This window comes from Panthera uncia, chromosome X (assembly GCF_023721935.1).
Source record: "Panthera uncia isolate 11264 chromosome X, Puncia_PCG_1.0, whole genome shotgun sequence".
Taxonomy (NCBI): domain Eukaryota; kingdom Metazoa; phylum Chordata; class Mammalia; order Carnivora; family Felidae; genus Panthera; species Panthera uncia.
In genome coordinates, this window is record NC_064817.1 from 84,165,111 (window position 1) to 84,188,160 (window position 23,050).

Below are 23,050 nucleotides of genomic sequence, written 5' to 3' on the forward strand. Positions count from 1 at the left end.
CATCTGCCTTTTCTGAACATGGAACCAGGTTTCTTTTTTCTCTGTTGTCATCCAAAGTCCCCTGTCTCAGAAAGAATGACTTCTTTCTCAGAATATGCCAGCTTTGACCTTAGCTAGAATGTCCCTGGCCCTCCCAGTAGTGATTCTTGGCTCTGTGTATATATAGGGAATATCAGGGTACTGAAGCCATCTCTCAGAAACAAAGGTCTTGGGAAGGGATGCTTATGTCAGACTTGAGTACAAAGAGGGGCTAAATGCTCCTCCACAGTCTAGTCGGTGACTAGAGAAGGCATAATCTTTCAGTGGCCTGCCCTGCTCTCCTTCCCTTCCATAATTCTATGGTCGTGAAAGGCAGTGAAAAGGACGGCTTGGGGAAAAGCCCTGGACTAGAAATCAGGAAACCTGAGTTCTGATACTGACTCTGCCATCCAGTAGCTGCATGAACTTGGGCCAAAGAGCCTGTACATACCTCTGTCACACTGCCTGCTCTGCTGGGTTAGAACTACCTGATTACATCTTGTTTCCTTTGTTGGACTATCCGCTTCTTAAAGGCAATGGCCATGACCATGCCACATTCATCTCAGAAACTGCAGGTCCTAACTAGTCTCTCTGACTCATTCTCTACCCCTCAAATCCATTTTCCACATTGCTGTGGGAATGAGCCTTTTAAACTGCAAAGCCCGCATGTCACTCCCCTAGCACAAACCCTTCCATTGTTCCTCATCACCATTAAGGTAAAGGTTTATAAGACCCACAATGATCTAGATCCTGCCTGTATCTCTAGCATGCCCTTTTACTACTTGCACTTTATACTGTGCTCATTCCACAAATATGTAAGCATGTTTCTGCCTTGGTCCAGGCATTGGGAATGCAATGTGAACATGGCATCTGCCTTCACAGGACTTAGATTCCTCTTTTCTGCTGACTGACTGCTGCTTGTCCTTTAAGACTCAACTCGGGCACCATCTCCTTCAGGGACATCACCCATGCTCTATACCTTTCTCCCCATCTTCCTAGTCTGGTTCCCCATGTGTATATGGAGTGCCCTATGCATACTTCCATCATAGCACTTCTGTGTACCAATTTGTCTCCCCACCAGGCTTTAATCTCTGAGAGTGGGAACTGTGTCCTATCCACTTTTTTATACCCAGCACATGACTTGGTACACAATAGATATCGAGGAAGGATAATTGAATAAACAGTACCCTCTGGTGGCTAGCTCTTGTAAGTACAATCTTTTATGCATTGTAGAAGGGAGGAAAGCGTAGGCAATTACCCAGGAGAGGTAAAATTTTCTTTCTTTTAATATTGGGTAAGGAACCATTTCAGAATGTGTGGTCTCCTAGAAGCTATGTCGTTGTCCCAACAAGTCTTTCATAATGCAGCAAATAATATGTAAATGACAGAACAGAATTACCATTTTGAGTAATTGTGTAAAAAGAAAACCTAAGGGAAATTCATCCCATGCAACAAGGAAATGTAACCTACTATACAATTTTTTATTATACCTTTATTTCAGGGCCAACACACTCATATTCACTTATTCATTCAACAAATATTTGTTGAATACCTGTAGTGTGCCAGGCACTACTCTAGGTGTTGGGGATAAAGTAGTGAATGAAATAAAATCTTTAACATTAAGTTTACATTCTAGTTGGGGGAGATATACAGTAAACAAATGTATTTTTATTAAGGGTTTAAGTGCTATGGATAAAAAAAAAATTAGGGGAGAGTGACGTCACCAAGATGGCAACCTAGGTTGCTCCTGACTTTGTTTCCCCTCACAAGAAGAACAACTAACATCAAATCAAGAACGAGACACAGCTGAGAGGATCCTAGTATATGGGGGTGAGGCTGAAGTACCCTTCTGCTCCACAGAGACCCAGACAGACTGCATTAGGAGGGTGAGAAGTGGCTATGCATTGCTCCTCCTTCAGTCTAGTGCAGCACTATGCAGAGAGGTCTCCTGTGAGCCTTCAGTTCCTCCCATGGGGAAAGAGAACCCACTGGGGACAATTATCACCCCCCCTACATTGGGGCTCACTTTGTGAGAATCCCTACTCTGATCTCACACCACGGGGATTTCAGGGGAATCTGTGGGGCTCAACCACTGGGAATCTGACTATGGTGGAGGAGGGGGAATGGATTGAAACATCTAGTGTAGGGATCTTGGCCCAAAGGGTAATCCCAATGGCAGCTTTGCTTACCCACAGAATCAAGTTGGGGGAACACTCTAACTAAAGTACTTTGTGGAGTGCAGACCTAGATGTGGATCCTCAAACAAGGACGTTTGCCAACCCTTGAGCCTAGTTTGCCCAGGCCCAAGCAAGGAGCTGCATCACAGTCCCACCCACTTTGGGGAGTGTCTTCCAGCCCTATCTGACCAGAAGGGCTGGTGACAACTTCCAGAAGCAGTGCAGCCCAGTGGCACTTGAGCAGAGAGACCAGCAGGCAGAGCTGATCACCCCTAGGGCAAAGCCAGTTGTGGTGAAGCCTTCTGTATATAAAGGCAGGGAGATTGATTTCTAGCTAAGGCTGAGGGTAGCTCCTGTCTCATCCAAACCAGAGAGACCAAGAAATTGACAGTGGCCTAGAGCAGTCTCTCCCCATCCCACCCAGGCAAGGGAGCTAAGACATAGCCCCACCCACTGTGAAGACTGTCTTCTGGCCCCATCTAACTGGAAGGTCTGGAAACAACTCCTGAAAGCTGTGCAGTCCAGCGGCACTCAAGCCGAAAGGCAAGTGGGCAGAACTGAGAGTTTTCAGAATAAAGCCAGCGGCCCTGTTCGGTCAGGGAACTTGGGGTGTGGGTTGGCTTGAGTTAAGACAACAAAGAGCTTTACTGGCTTTAGAGCTGCTTCTCCTGCTGTGCCCAGTCAGGAAATCTGATTCATAGCCCTGCTCATCACTGAATAAAATCTTCAGATTGTCTAACCAGGGAACCTAACCAGAGGATATGGGAAGCTGCACAGTCCATTCAACAGCCCTGTGTATAGTGGCACTTAAATAGAGAGCACAGCCTGTGGGTCCCCCCTTCTGAAGAGCAAAACTGGTGGCCTCACCTGGCAAGTGAATTAAGTGCACACTCAGGCCTGATTCTGGCCCCCAAACAACAAGCTGTATGGACTCTGGGCCCTGGCTGGCTCCCTTGGCAGGGCAGGGAAACCAATTCATAGCCCCATCCACTAGTGAATAATGTAGTATCCAGTTCCAACCATCTACTAGTTATGATCAGAGAATCCAGGCAACAGTGGAGCCCATCCTGCAGCCTCACTTGGGTAGGGAACCAAGCCAGCAGTCCTAGCCAACTGTTCTCAGCCAGTAGCACACCCCCCCATTCCTGTCTTCAGAGTTCAAACTATTGCCTCATCCAAAAATAGATCATAATACCAGTCATCTCTGCCCAAGGACATTACCAGCAGATGCCCAGAAAACCCAAACTGAGCTGACTGGTGAAGAGTTGTTTCTGCCAAAGCAAATCTGTAAAGTTTGGAAGAGGTGCTCAATTACTTAAATGCATGGATACAAATGTAAGAAATCAAGGATCCTGAAAAAGCAGGTAAATATGACACCATCAAAGGAAATTGATAAAACCATGATTACTGACCCTAAAAAAATGGGGATCTATAATTGTCAGTGCATTTGGAATAATCCTATTAAGGAAGTTTAGTGAACTACAAGAAAACACAGACAGCTAAATGAAATTAGGAAAACAATGCATGACCAAAATGAGAATTTTGATGAGGAAATAGCAACCATCAATAAAACACAAACAGATGGGATGCCTGGGTGGTTCAGTCGGTTAAGTGTCCGACTTCAGCTCAGGTCATGATCTCACAGCTCATGAGTTCGAGCACTGCATCAGACTCTGTGCTGACAGCTCAGAGCCTGGAGCCCACTTCAGATTCTGTGTCTCCCTATGTCTCTCTCCCTCCTCTGCTCATGCTCTATCTCCTTCTCTCTCTCTTAAAAATAAATAAACATTAAAAAAAAATTTAAAAAAAAGCACAAACAGGGGCACCTGGGTGGCTCAGTTGGTTAAGCATCTGACTTCAGCTCAGATCACGATCTCATGGTTCGTGAGTTCAAGCCCTTCATCGGACTCTCTGCTGTTAGTGTGGAGCCTGCTTCAGATCCTCTGTCTCCCCCTCTCTCTGCTCCTCCCCTACTTGGGCTCACATTCTCTCTCTCTCTCTCTCTCTCTCTCTCTCTCTCTCTCTCAACAATAAGCATTAAAAAACACAAACAAACAGAAATTTTAAAATTGAAAAATACCATAACTGAACTGAAGAATACAATAGAGAGTTTCAAAAGTAGGCTTGACCATGTAGAAGAAAGAATCAGGTGACCTGGAGGATAGGACATTGCAAATTACCCAGTCAGAGGAGAAAAGAAAGAAGAATGAAAAAGTGAGGAAAGCCTGTGGGAATTATGGGACAAAATGAAAAGAAAATATTCACATTATGGGAATTCCAGAAGGAGAAAAGAAAGAGAAAAGTATATTTAAAGCAATAATGAAAATGTCCCAAACGTGGGGAGATAAATGGACATCCCCTATGAGGCCCAAAGGATCCCAAACAGGTTGAATCCAAGACATATAATTAAATTGTCAAAAGTTGAAAGAAAGAATTTTAAAAGCAGCAAGAGAAAAGAGAGATGCTACATACAAGGGAACCCCCAAAAGATTGGTGGATTTCTCAACAGAAATTTTCAGGCTAGGAGAGAATGGGATGACATATTTAAAATATTGGAAAAAATAACTCAACCACAAATTATATACCCAGCAAAGCTGTTCTTCAGAAACAAAGAAGGGATAAAGACTTTCTCAAACAAACAAAAGCTGAGGGAGTTCATTACCACCAGACCTGCCTTACATGAAATGCTAACAGGAATTCTTTGACTGGAAGTAAAACTATGATAATTAATATCATAAAAACATAAAAAGGTAGTATAAATCTCACTGGTAATGGTAGATATATAGTCATAGATTCTGCAATACGGTACTAGTAGTGTATAATATACTTACAACTCTAGTTTAGAAGTTAGAAGAAAGAACATAGGAAAAATAACCATAAATACATTAATCTGTTATTAGTTACATGATCTCAAAAACATGTAAATTGTGGGGCACGTGGGTGGCTCAGTCGGTTGAGTGTGTGACTCTTTATTTTGGCTCAGGTGATGATCTCACAGTTTCGTGAGTTTGAGTCCCCTGTCGGGCTCTGCACTGACAGAGTGGAGCCTGCTTGAGATTCTCCCTCTCTCTGCCCCTCCCCTGCTAACCCTCTCTCTGTCTCTCTCAAAAAAAGTAAATAAACTTAAAAAAATACACGTAAATGCTAACAGCAGTAACCTAAAATGTGAGGGGGAGGAGAAGGATAAGTGTAAAGTTTATGAATTTTATTGAAGTTAAATTTTTATCATTTTAATATAAGGAATTACAAATTTAAGGTATTTTATGTAAACCTCATGTTAACCACAAGGGAAAATCTCATAGTAATTACACAAGAGAACACTGTAGAGAGGCCAGAGAATGCTGATATTAAAATACACCAAATACAACAACAAAAAAGTGCAGGATAAGAAACAAAGAAAAAGAGATCTGTGAAACAACCAGAAAACAATTTTTAAAATGGCAATAATAAGTCCTTATCTATCTATACTTATTTGAAATGTAAATGGATTATTCAGTTAAAAGACAAAAAATGGCTGAATGGATTTAAAAAAAACATTGAAAACTATGCTGACTACAAGAGACTCACTTTAGCCTTAAAGACACACATAGACTGAGAGTGAAGGGATGGAAAAAGACATTTCAAAAAAAAAAAAGCAAGAGTAGCTATAATTATATCAGACAAAATAGACTTTAAACTAAAAATGGTAAAAAGAGACAAAGAAGGTCATTATGTAATGATAAAGGGATCCATACATCAAGAAGACATAACACTTATAAATATTTGTCTGTCCAACACTAGAGCCCATAAATATATAAACCAAAACTAACAGAGCTAAAAGAAGAAATTAACAGAAATACAATAATAGTTGGGGACTCTAATACCCCACTTTCAACAATGGATACATCATTCAGAGAATCAATAAGGAAACTGCAGATTTGAACAACACTATAGACCAAATGGACCTAATAGACATATACAGAACATTCTATTCAACAACAGCAGAATACATATTCTTCTCAAGTGCACATGGAACATTTTTTGGATAGACCATATATATGTTAGGCCACAAAACAATTCTTAGAAAATTCAAGAACATTGAAATACCGGATATCTTCCCTAACCATGATGGCATGAAACTAGAAATCAATAAAAAGAAGAAAACTGGAAAATCCATGAACACATGAAAATTAAACAACACTCTCCTGAACAACCAATGGGTCAAAGAAGAAATTAAAGGGGAAATAAAAAATTTCTTGAGACAAACAAAAATGGAAATAAAACATACCAAAACTTATAGGATGTAGTAAAAACAGTTCTAAGAGGGATGTTCATAGCAATAAATGCCTACATTTAAAAAGCAAGAACAATCCCAAATAATGAACCTGACTCTACACCTTGAAGAACTAGAAAATGAAGAACAAACTGAGCCCAAAGTTAGCAGAAGAAAGGAAATAATAAAGATAAAAGCATAAGTCAATGAAATAGAGAACAGACCAACAATAGAAAAGGTTAACCAAACTAAGAGTTTGTTCTTGGAAAAGAGATACAAAATCAACAAATCTTTAGCTAGACTAACCAAGGAAAAAAGAGAAAGGACCCAAATCATCAAGATTATAAATGAAAAAAAGAGACATTACCTAACTGACACTACAGAAATTCAAAGGATCCTAAGAGCCTAGTATGAACAATTATATGCCAACAAATTGGATAACTTAGAAGAGATGAAGAAAATTTTAGAAACAATTCACCAAGACTGAATCAGGAAGAAATGGAAAATCTGATAGACCAATTACTAGTAATGAGATTGAAACAATAATTTAAAATCTAACAAAGGACCAGATGACTTCACTGGTGAATTTTACCAAATACTTAAAGGATTAATACCTATTTTCAAATTCTTCCAAAAGTTTCAAGAGGAGAGAACACTCCCAAACTCTTTATGAGGCCAGCATTATACCAAAACCAGAAAAGGGCACTACCAGAAAAGAAAACTACAAGCAAATATCCCTGATTAATATAGATGCAAAATTCTTTTTTTAAATTTTTTTTAGCATTTATTTATTTTTTGAGAGAGAGTGAGTGGGGAAGGGGCAGAGAGAGGGAGTCACAGAATCCAAAGCAGGCTCCAGGCTCTGAGCTGTCAGCACAGAGCCCAATGCAGGGCTTGAACTCACAAACCGCAAGATCATGTCCTGAGCTGAAGTCAGATGCTTAACTGACTGAGCCACCCACGTGCCCCTAGATGCAAAATTCTTGATAAAATACTATCAAACCAAATTCAGCAGCACATGAAAGGGGTCATACACCATGATCAAGTGGTATTTACCCGTGAGATGTAAGGATAGTTCAACATTTGCAAAGTAATCAATGTGATGCATCACATTAATAGAATGAAAGAAAGGAATTTCATGATCATCTCAATAGATGCAGAAAAAGCATTTGACAGAATTGAACTTCCATTCATTATAAAAACTCTTAACAAATTAGGCATAGAAGGAACATATCTCAGCCTAATAAAGGCTATATATAACAAGACCACAGCTAACATCATACCCAGTGGTGAAAGTTTGAAAGCTTTTCCTTTAAGATCAGGACCAAGACAAGGGTGCCCACTCTCAGCACTCTTATGCAACATAGTACTAGAACTCCTAGATGGAGCAATCAGGCAAGAAAAAGAAAAGATATAAGAATTGGAAAAGAAGTAAAATTGAAATAACATGAGTTTATATATAGAAAATCCTAAAGTCTTAACTAAAAAACTGTTAGATCTAATCAATGAATTCGGTAAAGTTGCAGGATACAAAATTAACATAAATACCAGTGGCATTTCTATACATTAACAATGAATTTTCTAAAAAAGAAATAAATTGATGCCTTTTACAATAGCATCAAGAACAAGAAAATGCTTAGGAACAAATTTAAGGAAGAAGATCTCTACTCTGAAAACTACAAGACAGTAATGAAAGAAATGGAAGAAAACAAATGAATTAAAAAGTATCCCATGTTTGTGGATTAGAAGAATTAATATTGTTAAATTGTCAATACTACCAAAAGCCATGTATATATTCAATGCAATTTCTATCAAGATTCCAATGGCATTTTTTTTACCAAAGTAGGAAAAACACAAGAGACCCTGAATAGCCAAAGAAATTCCGAGAAAGAAAAAGAAAATAGGAGGCATCACACATTCTGATTTGAAGCTATACTATAAAGTCATAGTCATCAAAACAGTATGGTACTAGCATAAAAACACGCAATGGAACAGAATTGAGAGCCCAGATATAAATCCAAGTATATACAGTTAACTAATATGTGACAAAAGAACCAAGAATACCCAATGGAAAAAAAGACTGTGTTTTCAACAAACGGTGCTGAGATAATTGGCTATTCACATGTAAAAGAATGGAACTGGACCCTATCTTATACCACTCACAAAAATTAACTCCAAATAGATTAAAGACTTAAATGTAAATCCTGAAAGCATGAAACTCCTAGAAGAAAACATAGGAATAAAGTTCCTTGATAGGTGTATTTATGACTTGTTTTGGGATATGACACCTAAAGCACAAGCAACAAAATAAAAAATAAACAAGTGGGACTGCATCAAACTAAAAAGGTCTACACAGCAAAACAAACCATCAACAAAGTGAAAAAACAGCCTACAGAATGAAAAAAAAATATTTGCAAACCATGTATCTTATGAGGCATTAACATCCAAAATACATATAGAACTCCTATAACCCCATAGCAGAACTCCTATAACCCCAAATAGCCAAATTAGAAAATGGGCAAAGGACCTGAATAGACATTCCTCCAAAGAAGATATACAAAAGGTCAGCAGGTACGTGAAAAGATGCTCAGCATCATTAGTAATTAGGGAAATATACATTAAGACCACAGTGAGATATCACTTCATGACTATTAGAAAAACCACCATCAAAAAGGTAACAAATGCTGGCATGGATGTGGAGTAGAGGGGAACCTTTGTGTATAGCCCTTGTGTATAATCCCAATAGGTGGGATTATAAATTGGTGCAGCCACTATGCAAAACAGTATGGAGGATCCTCAAAAAATTAAAAGTAGAACTACCATATGATCCAGATGTATTCGGGAAATAGGGGAATGAAAACCCTAACTCAAAAAGATAATCTGCACCCCCATGTTCATAGCAGCATTATTTCCAATAGCCAAGACATGGAAACAACCTAAGTGCCCATCAATGTATGAATGGATAAAGAAGTTGTGGTATATAATACAATAGAATATTATTCAACCATAAAAACCAAGGAAATCCTGCCATTTGTGACAACACAGATGGACCTTGAAGGCATTATGCTAGTGAAATAAGTCAGAGAAAAACAAACACTATATAATCTCACAAATGGAATCTAAAAAAAAACCCAAAATGGAGCATCTGGGTGGCTCAGTCAATTAAGCCTCCTACTTCAGCTCAGGTCATGATCTCACGGTTTGTGGGTTCGAGCCCTGTGTTGGGCTCTGTGCTGACAGTTTGGAGACTGCTTGGGATTCTCTCCCTCTCCCTTAGCCCCTCCCCCATTAGTGTTTTCTTTCTCTCTAAAAATAAATAAACTTAAAATAAAACCCCAAACTTACAGAAAAAGAGATCAGAATTGTGGTTACCAGAGACAGGGGGTGAGGGCAGTGGAAATTGGAGGAAGGTGGTCAAAATGTACACGCTTCCAGTTATAAATAAGTACTAAGAATGTGATGTACAACATGATGACTAGAGCTAACACTGCTGTATGATGTATAGGAAAGTAAAGAGAGTAAATCCTATGAGTTTTCATTACAAGAAGACAATTTTTTTCCTTTTCTTGTTATTCTATCTAAATGAAAACATGGATGTTAGCTGAACCTATTGGGATAATTACATATATTTTACAATATATGTAAATCAAAACATCGTGCTGGTATGCCTTAAACTTCTACAGTGATGTATGTCAATTATTTATTAATAAAATTGGAAAAAGTAGACTAGGGTATAGAGTGGGGTGTGAAATGAGATGCCACTTGAGCATCTGGATACATATTAGTTATAACTCTGAAAAATACATAGATGTTGGTTCATCAGGCCTGCTTAAAACATAGTTATAACTTCAGAAAACCATATAAATGTTGGTTCATCAGATCTGTCTAAAACATTATGGGACTTCTAGAGTTTTCTTTCTTTCTTTTATTTTAAATTTTGAAATAAGTTTTAACTTCACATAGAAGTTGCTAAAATAATATGGAGAGTTCCCACAAAGGATTCACCTACTCTTTCCCATTGTTAACATTTACATAATCGCATAACTACCATAACCAGGAAAGGGTCACTGGTGTAATATTCTACCAAGCAAACTACAGACCTCATTCAAATTTCACCTGGGTTTACATGCCCTCAACCTTGTGGCGGCAGGGGAGGGCTCATAATGCTGTGAACTTTATCACATGTATAGATTTGTGTAATCACCATCATACTTAGACCAACAGTTTCATCACCCCCAAGAAACTAATTGTGCTACCTTTTTATAGTCACATTTGCCCCCGTGGAAACCCCTGATCTGTTCTTCTTCACTATAATTTCTGGAATGTTATGTACATGGAAACATGAAGTGTATAACATACTATGATCCGCTTATGTCCCTAATCAAAATGCCCCTGAGATCCATTCAAGTTGTTGTGTGTATCAATAGTTTTTCAATTTTTTTTATTGCCAGTGTTCTACAATTTGTTTATACATGCCCCCACTGAAGAGCATTTCAGCTTTTTCCAGTTTTTGGCTCATACTTATAAAGGTGTTATTGGGATACCTGGGTGGCTCATTTGGTTAAGCATCTGACTCTATCTCAGCCCGGGTCTTGATCTCAGGGTCGTGAGTTCAAGCCCGCACTGGGTTCCATGCTGGGTGTGAAGCTTACTTAAAAACTAAAAACAAATAATAATAAAATAAGGTGTTAATGAACTTTCATGTACTTTTTTCTGTAGACATAAATGTTCATATTTCTATGGTGGAATCTAGAGTTTTAGGTCTTCAGAGTAGTTTAGAAGCAAGTGCTGTGCTTCACAGAGTGAAAAGAACATGAAAGATATGGCTTTAGCCTTGCTCTGTCATTGATCGGTAGAATGATATTAGGTAAGCCCTTCTTTCTAGGACTCAAATTTCTATATGTAGAATGAGGGGCTAGGAACCTATGATTTCTCCAGTCTTTTCCATATCTAACAATTCTGTGGTTCTGAAGAGATAAAAAGGAGGTTTCTACCTTATTTCATAGAGGACTTCTAGCTTCTAGCTGTACAAGTAGCATACCAGCTACAAGCCTAGATTATTCCTCTCTCACTTGTTTCCTTGCATGTTCTAAACAGTTTCCTTGTGTGGAAAGAGAATATGGGTTTGAAAGTAACTAATCTTAGAAGTTATTTTAATATTTATTTTTGATAGAGAGAGAGTGTGTGTGAGTGGGGTAGAGGCAGAGCAAGAGAGAGCAAGAGAGAGTGAGAGTGAGTGAGAGAGAGAGAGAGAGAAACAGAATCTGAAGCAGTCTCCAGGTTCCAAGCTGTCAGCACAGAGCCTGACGTGGCGCTCTAACTCAAGAACCGTGAGATCATGACCTGAGCTGAAGTCAGATGCTTAACCGACTGAGCCACCCAGGTGCTGCAGAAAGTAACTAATCTTAATGCTACAAAGGCTTGGAGGTCTGATACCTGAGGAGAAAGGCCTTTAAAACTAACACAGAATTGCCACATGGCACAGGGTCATTCCTATGTCATGTATATGGAACGAACTCCTTCTGTTGCTAGTATTGTTGTTAGTTACACTCAGAGTAAAATAAACACGGAATTTGTGCGTGTGTGTCCATATGTATGTGTGTGCATGATGCATATTTTCTAAATGTTTCATTGTATACATTTTTATCCTATATATTTTTTCAAAAGTCAGGAAGTAATTCTACAAAATATTTACAATGCTTACGTCTAAGGAATGCGATTATCTTGGGAGCCAATTCTGAGATGAAAAGAACTATGTGAGCATAGTCTCTCTGTCTCTGCCTCTCTCTCTCTCTCTCTCTCTCTCTCTCTCTCTCTCTCATATACATATGGACACACACACACACACACACACACACACACACACACAATGGTTAGATCGTGGACAAGAGCCAGACTGCCTGGGTGTAAATCCTGGCTCTGCCATGTGCTAGTTATATGATCTTGGGCAAGTCACGTAACCTCTACGTCTCGCACTTTCTTCTGTAGAATGGCAATGATAATAATGCCAACTTCAGAGGGTTAATAGGATACATAAATGAGTTAAAATATATGAAACAATTTGAAAAGTGCTTGTTGCATTGCAGGAAATGTGTCTGCCAGTCACTGTCTGTCTGTCAAGAGGCCTCCCACAGCATGGATCCCTGAGTGCAACATATTAGGACTCTTACACTTCTGGAAATGGCCTGGCTGCCACCTCCCCACAATGTACACTCCGTTTCTAACTTCAATAGTCCCACCCCCCACCCACCTTTACCGCTATAAACCCCTCACCCACTCCTCTGCCAAAAAAATTAACTTGGGCACTGAGGCAGAAGTTTGCTTAACTCTGCCTCAGTAATTTTTTTTCCTCCTAAGCTGTAGCTACTCCAGCAAGGGGGCCTAAAAATCCTATTAATAATTTTGCATATCCACCAGAACTTTAAGTGATCACCCTCCCCCCAAACCTAAAGAAACAGATAAAATCCATTTGAAAAACAGACCTATTTCATTTACCTATTTTTATGTAAAGCTGTCAGGACCATCTTTGAAATATTGTGTTGTTTTGCTTTAGAAAACAAGAAAAGATGGTCTTGTCTTCTTTTTCCTTTTATACTTTTGAACCTTCCTGATACAAGGGCTCTGGGGTGGTGGTGGTGGTGGTTGTGTATGTGTGTGTGTGTGTGTGTGTGTGTGTGTGTGTGTGTGCATGCGCGTGTGTGAGTGTGTGTGATATTGACCTAGTGTGATCTGGATTAATAGCTTAGGGTGCCTGGGTAGCTCAGTCTGTTAAGCGTCCAACTCTTGGTTTTGGTGCAGGTCATGATCTCAGTTTCATGAGTTAAAGCCCTATGTCTGACTCTGAGCTGGCAGTGTGGAGCCTGCTTGGGATTCTCTCTCTCTCTCTCTCTCTCTCTCTCTCTCTCTCTCCCTCCCTCTCTCCCTCTCTCTCTGCCCCATTCCCACTTATGCTGTCTCTGTCTCTCTCAAAAGTAAATAAATCAATTTTAAAAGGCACCTTAGCTTAGATGCTGCCATCGTAGGTGCCATATCTGCTTCATAAACATTGTGGCCTCTTATTTTTTCCCATGTTTATTGAGATGTAATTGACATATAATATTGCGAAAATTTAAGGTGTATGATGTGATGATTTGATATACATGTAGATTACAAAATGATTACCACAATAAAGTTAGTTAACACATTCACCACCTCTCACAGTTGTCTTTTAGTCTGTGTGGTGAGAGCATTAAGGATCTATTCTCTTAGCAGTTTTCAAGCATGCAATACAGTCTTGTTAACTATAATCAGGGAATCTAATAAACCTGAACTCCTAGAAACAGAGAACATTGCATTTTCTTGAATGCATCATTTTAAGAGAGTAATGAATTCTTTGCAGCACAGTAAGGTGACAAAGCTGTTCATAACAACTCCTTGATAATCCATTAGACGGCCAATGTACCTCTCACTCTTCCTTCTCATTTCCTTTGCACAGAACGTGACTTTGCAGACTGAAGGCAGCCCACCTCAGCCACTTTTCTCTGATGTTGTGGAGTCTGAGAAGGTGGGGTTGGTGGTCACCTGACCTGCCCTGGGCGATAATGGGGAGTGAGAAATTTGCTGTGCCTTCCCACTTCCTTGAGTACTGTGCCTGCCTTTCCTCTCCACCTTGTTCTCAATTAGTGTGTTAGCTAACGATGGTTAAGATGTTGCTACAGTCTTAAGATCCTGAAATTTTATCCAGGTACACCTGAAGGCTCAGAATGACAGCGCAGCTCTCCATAATACATCTGCAACCTCCGTTTCTAGCCTTATTTCCCTCCCTTGCACCTGTCAGGATGATCTGCTTTATCCAAACATCCTCTACGTTCCCGCCTGTGCTTTTGTTCATGCTATTCATATCCTTCTCTTGGCCTAGAATTCTCTCTTTAAACCTCATTTCTGTGCGTCCAAGTCTTGCTCATCCTTCAGGACCAGCTCAGCTACATGAAACCTCTAATCCCCTGATTGTCCTTTGCCACAGGCAAACTTTGTTTTCTCTTTTCTGTGCCCTTGAAGAGCTTTGTTTGTATTCTGCTATATTGCTTGTTCTGCTCTTCCTTGAATTGTAATTAGTTTGATTCGCACTCATCTTCTCCACTAGACTATAAGTACCTTGAAGGCAGAAGCTGAAGTCTTTTGCATCATTCTGTCCCACACGGGAACCCACATAGTGCCTTGTACACAGTGTGGGCCCTCAATAAATGTTTGCTGATAAAAACTTCCCCCAACGATCTTATTGCTGGCATTTCAAAATCTTCTTGTGGGGAGATCTATTTGGGCAGAAGATTTCAGGGAATGAACTAGGATGGCATTGACTGTAGAGTGGAGGACCCTGAGATGAAGATGCCAACCTGGTGTGCTATTACCACATAAATGAATTTCACCTGAGTCTGGGTATAGGGCTCATCCACTACTTCATACATGCTGTTCCACCTGAACAGGAAATCCCAGCTCCTTCTGAACTCTTGTGCAGTCGTCCGCATGACTGATGGATGTGACTGAGCTGAGGAGAGTGTGTGAGTGAGGAAGTTTCTCATGGGGATGGGTGGAGGGAAGGCTGATGCACTTTGAACCCAAGAATAAAAGACCTATAGAACAAGCGTGTGGGAGTTGGCCCAAGAAAACTATCAAATAAGCTCGCTGAAAGAAGCTCAGGGTAAAAAGGTCTAGTCCATTTACATTTCAATACAGAATAGAAACAATTGCCAAAATAACTTTTTGTGCCCTCTTTTAAGCCTTTGCAACGTGTGGCTTTTGTGAACTCCCATATACTTATTTCCTTGTAGTGACCAGCATTAGAGTCCTTCTAATGGGATGTGTGTGTTTGTGTCAGGGAAGGGTGGGGATTAGGGAAGACTAGGTCTGACTGTGGGTTTAATCTGTTGGCTGGGAAGTAGGAAGGAACTTTGGGAAACAGTAGATGGGCAGTTGGATAAAAACGTGCAAGTCAAATTCTTGCTGCCTTTTGGAAGAAAGAAAAGAGCACAGAGCAGGAAGCGGACCTGGTGACCTAATAGGGAGGCCTGTGTTCCCTAGGGCTTGGGCCTTAGAAGACTCCTGCTGAGAGTCAGTCTTAAACATCAAAAATTCCTCCATGCCCCCGCAAAAATTGCCCTTTTTGGGGGGTGGAGAGATTTATACAAGCAGGTTACCAAGATTACTCTAATGGTGTTTTCAGGGAGGATAGATTTTTCCACAGATGAAAAGCCTGTCAAACCCACTAACCCAAACCAAAGAGCAAAGGCCAAATAAAGATGTGGAATCTCCCACCAGCAGACCAACCTGCCTGTCCACCAACCAACCAAAAGTGCTTATTAAGATAAGCCTGGTTGTTTTCAACTAAGGGTTAATAAACAAGTGAAATATGTCAGTGCATTTTCAAGGAAAACTGCAGACAGGGAAAATACCAGGGCTTTCAAGTACCTTCCAAGCAATTTGAGATGTTTTATTCACATCATGAAGACAGTTTTACCCTGGAGTATTTCCTGTTCGGAAAACATTCAAGGAAACTACTCTTTTGGGCTGCTTCTTGACATGGAAAAATTTTAATGTCACTGCTTTACCTTTCATTTGGGATTTTGCCTCTTCAGCCAAATTTCTGCTACCTGTGCCTGGCTGTTTTATTTTGCCCACTGCAACTGTCCAAACCGCACCCTAGCTCCCTCACTTCAATCTACATTTTCTGTACAAAATGTGTTTACCATAGTACATTTTCTAATGTTTGTCATTCTTATTCTGATTTTTCATTTTACTAAGTCAATCAGTAAATGTTGTGTGTAAGGCATTGTGCCTGTTACAGCAGGAGAAACAAAGTGACATAAAAACTTTCCTCAAGGAACTTGCTGTCTAATTGAAGTTTTGCAAGCGAGGGAGTGCTTCTCATATTTGACCTTTCCTTTTGATTCCTGTTACCCTCTTTGGCTAGACCCTGTTCACATCAAAATCATTTCCTAAATTGCTTCCCCAGCTTACCATTACCCCCAATCAAATCAATCCCAGGTCATCTTTTTTAAGAAAAAGTTAACTTGATGGTTGCCAGAGGAGGGGATGGGGGGTATAGACAAAATGGGTGAAAGGGAGTGCCGGGGGGGTACAGGCTTCCAGTTATGGAATGGATAAGTCACAGAGGATGAAAGGTACAGCATAGGGAATATAGTCAATGATATCGTAATAGTGTTGAATGGTGATGGACAGTAGCAACACTTATGGTGAGCACAGCATGACATATAGAGTTGTTGCATCACTGTGTTGTACACCTGAAACTAATGTAACATTGTGTGCCCACTATACTTCAATTTAAAAATGTGTATTTTTTTATTTTTATTTTTTTAAGTTTATTTTGAGAGGGAGAGAGGGAGAGAGTTTGTGTACATGCATGTGGGAGAGGGGCAAAGAGAGAGGGAGAGAGAATCCCAAGCAGGCTCTGCACTGTCAACACAGTGCCTGATGCAGGGCTCAATCCCATGAACCAGGAGATCATGACCTGAGCTGAAATCAAGTGTCAGACACTTAACCCACTGAGCCACCCAGGCACTCCCCCCAAAATATACGTATTTTAAAAAGTCATTCTCTCACCATCCTACCCTCCTCCCCCAAAAAATATTTTTCAAAGATACCATGTTGTCTAATGAATAAGGTTCAATTTTGTTATCTTGGCTCAAGATTTCTCTCCTTTTTACCTTTAAAATCTAAGTCCTATCCATCTTTAAGTCTCAAGTCCCACTGCATTCAGGCATCTTTTCTACACGTCCCCCCTGAGAGCAATCTCTCCCTTCAATTTCTGTAGATTATATTCTACATCACTCATTGGTACGCTACCTTGACTTGTTTGTTTTATATGCATGCGGCTTTTCCCTGTTCAGATTGCAAATTTATTGGGCCACCTGGGTGGCTCAATCAGTTGAATGTCCAATTTCAGCTCATGGCCTTAATCTCACAGTTTGTGAGTTCAAGCCCTGCATCAGGCTTGCTGCTGTCACCCTGTCAGTGCACAGCCCGCTTCATATCCTCTGTCTCCCTCTCTCTCTGCCCCTTCCCCACTTGCACTCTCTCTCTCAGAAAAAAAAAACAACAACATTAAATATTACAAGTTTATTGAACGCAGGGCCTGAATGTAATGTATTACACACAAAAGATGCTTCATACATGTTTGATGATGAAGATGGTGATGATTTTTCCTGATTTCAGGGTATGTATAGGATGGGTTATGAGGGTGGGTGGCAAAGGAAAGATCCTGAAGGTGGGGAATGAATTAATAAAGCTTTTACAGTAACAGTCCAAAAGGGTGATAAGGGCTTCAGCTTATTGATTCCTTGGCTCAGAGCCTCATTGTATTGCCAGAATAAATTCAGTGAGTTTGAAAAGAAAAGAAAGAGTAGGACTTTGGTACTGTTGTGAATTTATGTGGGGGCTGAGAGAGAAGTAGAAGTCAGAAGTAAGCCAACCTGAGTAACTCCAGTAATGATAATAGCATTAGCAAAAATGAAAGAAAGAAAAAGAAAGAAAAAGAAAGAAAGAAAGAAAGAAAGAAAGAAAGAAAGAAAGAAAGAAAAAAATAAATCAGAGGTGGAAGCCAGATGTAGAGGGAAGATGATGAGTTTGTTTTTAGACATACTGAATTTAAGGTAACTTAAGTAACCAAGTAGACATGTCTAGCAAGCAGTGAGCTACTCCCTACCCCCATTTGATTCAATACAACAAATATTTACTGGACATCTACTGTATGCTGTCACTATGTTAGAGATGCAGTCAAATAAGACACTATCCCTGGCCTCCAGAACTTATGTTTGAGTGGGGACGACAGACTAACAAATTCCTACAGTATAAGGTAGTAAATGGTATAATTGAATTATATATACAGTGCTATGATAGCATAAATAGGGGATGCATTTGGTCCAAGCAGATGAGAAAAAGTTACAGAAGTGATGATTTTGGAGCAAGGCCTGGAAATATCGGTGGATGTTTGTTCAATAAACTAATAGGGAAATGAATTTCCAAGTGAATGAAGTCTCAAGGAAAGGCACAGGGTGTGTGGCACCCCAGGGGAACAACAAGTGACCTGGAGTGACTAAAGAGAATGGGATAACAGAATAAAGATGGGGGCACCTGTGTGGCTCAGTTGATTAAGCGTCCGACTTTAGCACAGGTCATGATCTCGTAGCTTGTGGGTTCGAGCCCCTCATCAGGCTCTGTGTGGACAGCTCAGAGCCTGGAGCCTGCTTCAGATTCTGTGTTTCCCTCTCTCTCTGCCCTTCCCCTGCTCTCTCTCTCTCTCTGTCTCTCTGTCTCTCTCTGTCTCTCAAAAACAAATAAACTTTAAAATATTTTTTTTTAAAGATGGATGGAGCAAAAGAGGTGATGGTTGTCAGAAACTGGACAGGAATTTTGTTACATTAGCCTGGGGAGGCAGTCTAGTGTGATGGTTTGAAAGGTATGGACTATAGTGTCAGACTGCCTGGGTCCAAATCCCATCTCCACCACTTACTAGGTGTGTGGCCTGGAGTGAGTCACTGAGTATCTCTGTTCTCAGTTTTCCCATCTATGAAATGTGGCTGCTGGTACCTGCCTCAGAGGATTGTTTTGATGATTGAGAGAGCAAGTGTATGTAAACTGATTGAGGTAGTGCCTAACATATATTGAGTGTTATGTTGGCCCAAGGGCTAAATTATAAAGAAACAAGGCACTACACCATTGTGTCCTACATCATCAGCAGGTTCAAAAGGAAATTATAAATGGGAACTAAAGTTGACAGATACTCTAAGCACGGATCCAGGGCGCACTAGATGAATCTCTTGTTCTCACATGAGTGGGAGTTTCTTGCAAGGGTGACATATCTGCCTTGGAAATGTAGATCCAATTTAGGGAAGGGGTGAGGAGTCTGAGAAAAAAAAATTACATTGGCCGGAGTGGGACTGTTTATTCCCAATACATGGAAGCTCTCATTATGGCATTCCCTCTGGAAAGTGGAAATAAAATGAAATAAAGTTGAAATACCACCAGCGTATTTTATTTCAGTTAAATAAGCAACCAAAAATTGGCCAGCGGGGACCTTCGAGGGCAAGAGAGGAGGCAGCAGGGTCCAGTGACAGGCATTTTGCCAGGTTTGGAGTAGGTAAAGGATCCTTGAGTAGACTCTTGGAATGATTGTGTTTCCCTGTGTGACTGCTCTGTGTGCTGCTCACATGGAACTGAGCCTCGTCCACCCACCCAGCCAGGCCAGGGGTTTCACTTGACAGAACTCAGTCTGAATTCTGGTGTTACCAATGACTAGCAAGTTACTCACGTTGTCCAAGCTTCAGTTTCTCCATCTGTGGAATGGGAATAAAGGTGACTCCTATATTATAAAGTGCTTATGATAATTACACGAAATAATGCATCTATAAAGCATTGGAACATTAAGTGCTTAAATGACATAAGTCAGTTCCCCTTCCTTTGCTTTTCCACTTGGGCAACCCAGAGATGCCCACTCTCAGTTCAGCCCTGCTGGGCACTTCCTATCATCTAATGTCAATAGTAGTAGAGATGGGAGAAAGGAGAAATCAGGATACAGAAAGACAATGAAAAACGGTGGCTTTTCTTTTTTACAACCCCACTCTGACTTTGCAGTGGAGATATTTTGATGTAGCCAGTATTCCAAAATAGAAGAGGTATTCAGATACTGGACAGCCTAAGGTGAGAGCTATCTACTAACGCATGATGGCAAAAATGTGAAAATATAGCTACACATGCATTTCTCTAATGTGAAGTTATAGCTGCACGTTCATATGTTTTAAATTTTTTTCTTTTTAATGTTTATTTATTTTTGAAGGAGAGACAGAACAAGAGCAGAGGAGGGGCAGAGAGAGAGGGAGACACAGAACCTGAAGCATGCTCCTGGCTCTGAGTTGTCAGCATAGAGCTTGATGCAGGGCTTGAACCCACGAACCGTGAGATCGTGACCTGAACCAAAGCTGAACACTTAACCGACTGAGCCACCCAGGCATCCCTCGTTCATACATTTTAGAATTAGAAGGGAACAAGGAAAATCGAAACCATTGTTTTAGGATGGTAGAAATCAATTGTTGGCGATGTTATCTCAATATTACTGTGCCTGTGGAGAGGGATCCTCTTTTCCTAACATACTTAAATCTCCTTACCGTCTTTTCAAAAGAACAGCAGGAGAACAGGGTGCTGGGGTAAAGGGAGTTGCACAGTGGGAATAACATGCCCCCATCTCATCTGTCCTTCTGCCCAGCCTTCCATTAACCATCATGATCTACCAGAGGCCGGAGAGTTTCCTATCTGTGGTGCTTCAATGCCCTTGCATCATTAATATCATCATCTCTACCCTTCTTCTAGGAGTGGATCTTATGAGGGAGGTATGGAAGAAGTTGTGCATGCTTAGCTGTCAATCCGAACCTTTGAGAGGCAGCAGGGGACAAAGGCAGCAATCACTGTGTAATATTCTGGACTTTCTTGGCAGGTGAATACTGCTATGCATGAGGCAAAACTTATGGAAGAATGTGACGAGTTGGTAGAGATCATCCAGCAGAGGAAGCAAATAATTGCTGTCAAAATCAAAGAGACCAAGGTAATTCACAGCCGCTTCAGTGAGACCAAGGCAGAGTTGACTTTACAAACGTCAGAGTTTCCTCCTGATGATTCCAGGGTGAACATGGATCGCGAAAATAAGAAGAAAGGAGGTGGTAGGGAGGGAGGCAAAGAAGAAGCAATGTTTGACCTTGTGCAATGAATCCAGTAAAAATGATGGCAGTTCTGGGGTGTTGGAAATGTTCTATATCTTGGCCAGGTTGGTGGTTACATGGGTGTTTGTATATACAAAAAAAAAATCATTGAGTTTTACACTTCAGAGGTGGGTGCTTTACTGAATGTGTTATAAGTCAACCTGAAAAGAAAAAAGAAAAAAAGTAATGGTGGAAATGAGGGTCAGAATTATGGAAGGACCAGGTATGCTAATATTAAGGACTTTGGGCTTAATCTAAAAGGCATTGGGAAACCATTTTAGTTTCTTAGGAAGGGAGAAGACTGATCAATATGGCAGAGGTATGCAGGATAGATCAGAACAGGATGATACTGAAGTAAGAGAAGCAAGTTAAGAGGCTTATGGAGTGTTTCTTTTTTTAACTTCTTAATGTTTATTTGTTTTTGAGACAGAGTGTGAGTGGGGGAGGGGCAGAGAGAGAGGGAGACACAGAATCCGAAGCAGGCTCCTGGCTCTGAGCTGTCAGTGCAGAGCCTGACATGGGGCTTGAACTCATAGACTGTGAGATCATGACCTGAGCTGCAGTCAGATGCTTAACCAACTGAGCCACCCAGGCACCCCATGGAATGGTTTTTGGTATGAGTTGATGAAGACCTAAACCAGGGAAGCACCAGCACAAATGGAAAGGAAGAACATAACAGGCACTACTAGAAAGGAAATGATGAGAATCATTAACTGATTAGCTACAAAGATGAAGGGGAAAGAGAAGACGTTCAGGTTTTTAGCTTGGGAATTGAAGAAGCACAGTCAAGGTCAGGTGTGAGCCTCCGTGCGTCTCTATGGTTTTAGGCTTATTGGTCTGCCGGTCAGTGTAGTGATTATAATAAGTTCATGTTGTGTATACAATGTGAGGAGTTATGAGAGTCTGGAGTGATAATCAATACTTTGTGCCATGCTGGATGGTTGGGTCCAGCTAACACAGGAGTTGAAATTTCTGTGACCCCAGGCCTGTGAACACACAGGTATGCATACAGATACATAGATAAATATATACACAGAAATGTAGCTACTCATAAAGAACAAAGAGTTACTTTTTATTAAACTTGTATGTGAAAAGCTATTGACAATAAAATGTAAACAGTGGTGATCTCTGGGTGCTGGGGTTTCTTTTTATACTTTTATTATTTTCAAAATATTCTATGGTGATATTCTATGCATTGCTTTTATAATCAGAAAAATTAATGTTACCAATAAAAAGGAGGAGGCCAATGATCTACAGTATATGACTGGGTGTATATGCAATGTGGGTAAGTGGGCTGGAGGTGGGAGGAGGGGCTGGCAAGACAGATGTAGAGGGTAGGGTGAGGAGGTGAGTGGTAAGTATGGGGACCTTGGGACATCAATAGGCCTTATTTTTAGAATCACTGCAGCAAATCTCCTTCATGTTGTTTTATAGTTTTTAATTAAGCCCTGGATATTTAATCTCATTTTTCTTTGGCTCATTCCTTGAAGGTAATGAAGCTGAGAAAGTTGGCACAGCAGGTTGCTAATTGCCGCCAGTGTCTTGAACGGTCAACAGTCCTCATCAACCAAGCTGAACATATCCTGAAAGAAAATGACCAGGCACGGTTTCTCCAGTCTGCAAAAAATATCGCTGAGAGGTGAGTTCCGTCTCTTTTTATGCGCCTGCTCTTATGAACAGGGGGCAGCTTGAAGTCCCTTAATTCCGTTCAGGCATGTATGTATGTAGCAGCCACCACCAGATAGGTACGAAGCCTCAGTGGTTCATTGCCCTGTGGATTTCTGGCACCCTTTTCTCTGTGTAGCTCATCTGTTCCTCTAGTGTCCAGCCAGTCATGGCCCCTAGCTGTGCCCTAGCTC

At 40.6% G+C, this 23,050-nt stretch overlaps 1 protein-coding gene across 2 annotated transcripts in view; it reads left to right on the forward strand.

The window, feature by feature from the left end:
* MID2 (midline 2) overlaps positions 1–23,050 on the forward strand; it is a 110,072-nt gene that overhangs the window by 52,092 nt on the left and 34,930 nt on the right. For both annotated transcript variants that reach the window (XM_049644723.1, XM_049644724.1), the window contains 2 exons: positions 20,930–21,037; positions 22,682–22,830. In XM_049644723.1, coding sequence (XP_049500680.1) covers positions 20,930–21,037; positions 22,682–22,830 — 257 coding nt within the window. The remainder of the gene's footprint in view (positions 1–20,929; positions 21,038–22,681; positions 22,831–23,050) is intronic.